This window comes from Nestor notabilis, unplaced genomic scaffold (genome assembly GCF_000696875.1).
Source record: "Nestor notabilis isolate BGI_N333 unplaced genomic scaffold, ASM69687v1 scaffold30593, whole genome shotgun sequence".
Taxonomy (NCBI): domain Eukaryota; kingdom Metazoa; phylum Chordata; class Aves; order Psittaciformes; family Psittacidae; genus Nestor; species Nestor notabilis.
This window is the reverse complement of record NW_009923817.1, coordinates 1-4,336: the sequence shown is the minus strand read 5'-3', so window position 1 is coordinate 4,336 and position 4,336 is coordinate 1. Positions and strand designations below refer to the sequence as shown.

The 4,336-nt window shown below is 48.4% G+C and overlaps 1 protein-coding gene across 1 annotated transcript; it reads left to right on the top strand.

Moving 5' to 3' along the window:
- Positions 1-45: 45 nt before the first annotated feature.
- Positions 46-3,595, top strand: LOC104404016 (T-box transcription factor TBX5; the record flags this gene model as incomplete). The annotated part of the gene is made up of 3 exons (XM_010012339.1): positions 46-140; positions 2,758-2,877; positions 3,448-3,595. Coding segments are annotated over 3 exons (363 nt in total), but the record flags the coding sequence as incomplete, so codon positions are not given.
- Between the last annotated feature and the right edge of the window lie 741 nt (positions 3,596-4,336).

Genomic DNA, 4,336 nt, shown 5'->3' with positions numbered 1-4,336 from the left:
CCGTACCCTCTCCGGGCTGACGGTCTGTGCCTTCCCCCTCCGCAGGGCATGGAGGGGATAAAGGTGTTTTTGCACGAACGGGAGCTGTGGCTGAAATTCCACGAAGTGGGGACGGAGATGATCATAACAAAGGCCGGGAGGTAAGAGGCGGAGGGGGGGGCGCGTTCCCCTTCGTGTCTGCGTGGCTGAATCGGCCTCGTGTGGGCTTATTTGTGGGGGGAAATTGCCAACAATGGGGTGATACACACGCATGGATGGGGGTGCGCGTCCGCGGCCGTAGCTCCGCTTTCCCTGACATCGGTACGGTCACATCTCTGGTGTCGAGAGACCCTCATCCGTGTCCGTGTGCCACGGCCCCGGGAGAGCCAGGCGTGCGGACAACCGTCCCTGCGAGGATCTAGTTAGAAGAAACTGTTTCTTCTGGCTTGTTTCTTAACCAGAACAGTTACATCGTTAATCCCAATTTCAGGCCGTTGGAAGCTTTCCAGGCGAACGCGAGCTGCGACCGCTTGGCCAGAACTTAACTTCGGTTATAGCAGCGGCTGGGCGACTTATTATTATCATTACTATTAGTATTATTATATTTTTAATTAAAGGAGTAGCTCGGCCCATCTGCTATTTCGCAAAGCCTTACTATGTTTACTGACAGGTCATATTTATTTTGCTTACACCGAGGCGAACACACCCAGAACACCCACCCACCCCATTTAAAAGTCGATGTGGTCTTGAGTTACTGTTTATATACAGATCGCGAAGCTGTTTAGATGCACAGATAGACGTGTCCGCAAATAAATAGCATGCGGCTCTAAGTGCGTCCAGACACACGTTTTTGGATGTGTGTGTTTGTGTGGGAGTGTAGAAAAATATACAGCCTCGCAAATCCAACTTTATTGGGATTCCGCATAATCGATTCCATCACCGGTTTAGTAAAACCGATCCGCAGATATTTATGTGTGTATTTGAGTGCGTTTGAGGCGGTTTAACGTTATCTTTGATATTAATGCGTTGGAGGATTGTTAGATTGAAGGGTGCCTGAGGCAGCGAGACGCAGTAAAATAGTCTCTTCAGTCTCATCGGTAAACTGGGACAGCTCTTTTCGTTGTGATTTTGAGTTTTAAAACCCTCCCAAACCTTCCATGTGTATAAATGTAATAGTTTTAGATTGCAAGGGCACAATAAATAACGCGGGGTCAAACTTTCATTTTATTCTGTTCTCTGGGTTTTTTGTGATCTTCCAAAATTTGCTTGAAGTAGGAGGGGGAAAGTAAGTAAATAAAAATATAAAGTTGTTTGTATAAAGTTTTAGCAGATAGATTTGTCTCACGGTTCGCCTTCGCCTTGAACCTCGCTGCTGCTGGAAAATGGGGTTTAAAGAAGGGGTTTATGCCCAAGGGAAGGGGTAGACAGAGGGAAGGGGGGGATGCAAGTGGGGACCGGCCGAACCCCAATCCCTGACTGGGACAGGGGCTGGGGGAGCAGAGGGACCGCCCCAAACCCGAGTTTATAGGGGAAAAAAAAAAAAAAAAAGGAAAGAAGGGAAAGAAAAAGTAAAAAAAGCAGCTCACGGAGGGAGACAGAAACCACCTTGCAGAAATTCCAACCAAAATAGCACAGTGGACAGGAATCTCATCTGGAGAGCAATAAAATAGACATTTACAGGGCAAGGGCTGCAGGGGAGATACGCGATCAGTTTCCTCGTTTCTCTAATTCCCCGTGTTTATTGTTGAAGTCCGTGTTCTCGCCGGTCAGGTGTTGTCAATGGAGTTACAGACCACTCTTCAGGTGGAACTGGATTTCTTCTCCCTTAAAACGCTAAAGTAAATCCCCGTTTCTCCCCTTCCTCCTCCTCCCCCGCCCCCCCCTCCGGCTTTTTAAACCCGAATTAAAACCCAGCCTAGCTGCCCTACGGTAAAGATAAGAACCCTAGCCTGAGGCTGGGGTAGGGGGGGAGCGCGGTATTTTTAGAGGTGTGGGGGTTTTGTTTAGGCGTATTTTAAGTCCAGGGATACATTTTCATCTGCTTTATTTTTAAATATTTGGAAAGCGCAAACTAAAATAACACGAAGTGTTTTAAGTCCCTGCTTTGCAGTAATGGAAACTATTTCGAAAAGCCCCTGTTCTTCAGCGTGTATCCGAGTGGTTTCCAAGTCTTTGTCAGGTGTGTTTGCTGATGTCCCCCGCGCACAGATCTGGTGTGACACCTGAGTGCTTGTTGGTTGGGGTGTGCTTTTTTCACATCTACACATGCAACCGTTGATACACATGGAGGTGGTTGAAATATATGTTTAAAATATGTATATTTATAGAAATATATGTATATCTTTTTCTTTGGCAAATCTCCCCTCCTGTTCCAGCCGCTTATGTATAGAGCGAAGTAACTCGCTTCCAAAGTTCTCACGATCGGATTTTGTTCAAAGAAGGGAGAATCGAAACAAAGAATTAGTGCAAATAGGAATAGACTAACAAGCACACGAGTAGGTGAATATGAAACCCGCCAGCCTCCTATTACGATTCTGCCTCGATGAATCGCCTGTTTCACCTCAGCTGGGGGCTGGAGGGGCACCCAGCGCACCCAAACGTCCCCCCCAAGAGGAAGGAAAGGTGCAGCCCTCCCCTGGCCTTTCGGGAAGGGAGAATGTGGTTTTGTCCTTTCGTTAAATGACCCCCCCGTAAACGCCCACACTAAACCACCTTGGAAAACTTTCCCTTCTCCGCTTTTAACCTGTATTTTTATTTGTTTTATTTTGTTTTTAATAGGCGTATGTTCCCCAGTTACAAAGTGAAGGTCACTGGACTTAATCCAAAAACGAAGTACATTCTGTTGATGGATATTGTACCAGCGGATGACCACAGATACAAATTTGCAGATAATAAATGGTAGGCAACGTGGGGGAAAGGGGAGGGAGGAGACCTCTTTGTCGGGCTTTTTGGGCTGGAGACACCTTTGAATCAGAGGCTCAGCGCTGATTTTATCCCTGGAAAGGAGATATGTTGGGTGCAGGGGCTTCACCTGAGCCTCTCGGGATGCTCCCACGGTCCTTGGGAAAGGCATCCATTAGCTAACGATAACTGTAATCCTGTTTGACAATGAGATTATTGGCTATTGTGGAGTTGATAGTTTAATTATAATAAGGAAGGGACTATCTCTGTCTTTAAGAATTGGGCGCCGGCAATTAGGGAGGGAGGGAAGGATAGAGTTAAAAGAGGAAACGGCTAGAGCCAGCTCCGGTGGGAGAGGTGCCAGAGAGCTCAATTAATTCCCGAACCTCGTTTGTAAGCGCTTTTTCCTCCCAAGAACGGCGTGGGGATACCAGCGGGTGTGTGTGGATGGGGAGCAGGAGCCCACGGGAGGGTCCCCACAGGAGGGGATGGATGGGGAGCAGGAGCCCATTGAGGGGGATCCTGTCCCGGCTGGAGCTCAGGGCCCATGTCCCCCCCTCCTCACAGGTCGGTGACGGGGAAAGCAGAGCCGGCCATGCCCGGGCGATTGTACGTGCACCCCGACTCCCCGGCCACTGGTGCCCACTGGATGAGGCAGTTGGTTTCCTTCCAGAAGCTCAAACTCACCAACAACCACCTCGACCCCTTCGGACATGTAAGTACGGGGGAAGAGAGGGAAAAAAGGGCACCGTCCCCGTCCCCCCCACCAAGAGTGTTCACAGTCCTCTTCCACAGCGTGCCCCGCACCAACTCGTGGTCCCCCCATCACTGCCAGCGCCACCAAGGTCATGCCAATGTCACCCATCTTCAAATCCAGAGTGCTGGTGGAGTGTTATTCTCTTCCCTGAGTGGGATGAACCCCAACGAAGGATCTTCCCCTTCCCTGCTAAATGGAAGCATAAACCTTAAAACCTATTTCGCAGCACTGCATGGGAATTGATTACAGATCCCACGGGCTGGAGTCCGCGAGTGGGAGAAACTCGCCCTGCTTAACCGAGTATTCAGCTACCTGGTTTTAATCTCATAAGGACTCGTGGAGCGATAAAGTCTGCTCCCTGACTCCGTGAGTTTGCCTAACAGGTAAAATCAATCAGGCGTAATTATTCGAGGGAAATAGGATGTTTCTGCTCTTGTGCCCTCCACACTGGCTGGTATCACCCACACAAAAAAAAAAAAAAAAAGCAACAATAATTAAAGACCATAATAATAATAATGAAAAAGTAATTGAAATCCCGCTAGAGCTTCTTGGACATAAAAAGGTCTTTGATGGACCCGTGGGGCCGTGAAAGCTTGTGTGAATTTTGCAGCCAGAACTAGCCCTCCTTCAGAGCTCCCCAAAGATGCTTGGTCCTCGAAGCGAATATATATGGTCGTGTATGAATAATATATATATATC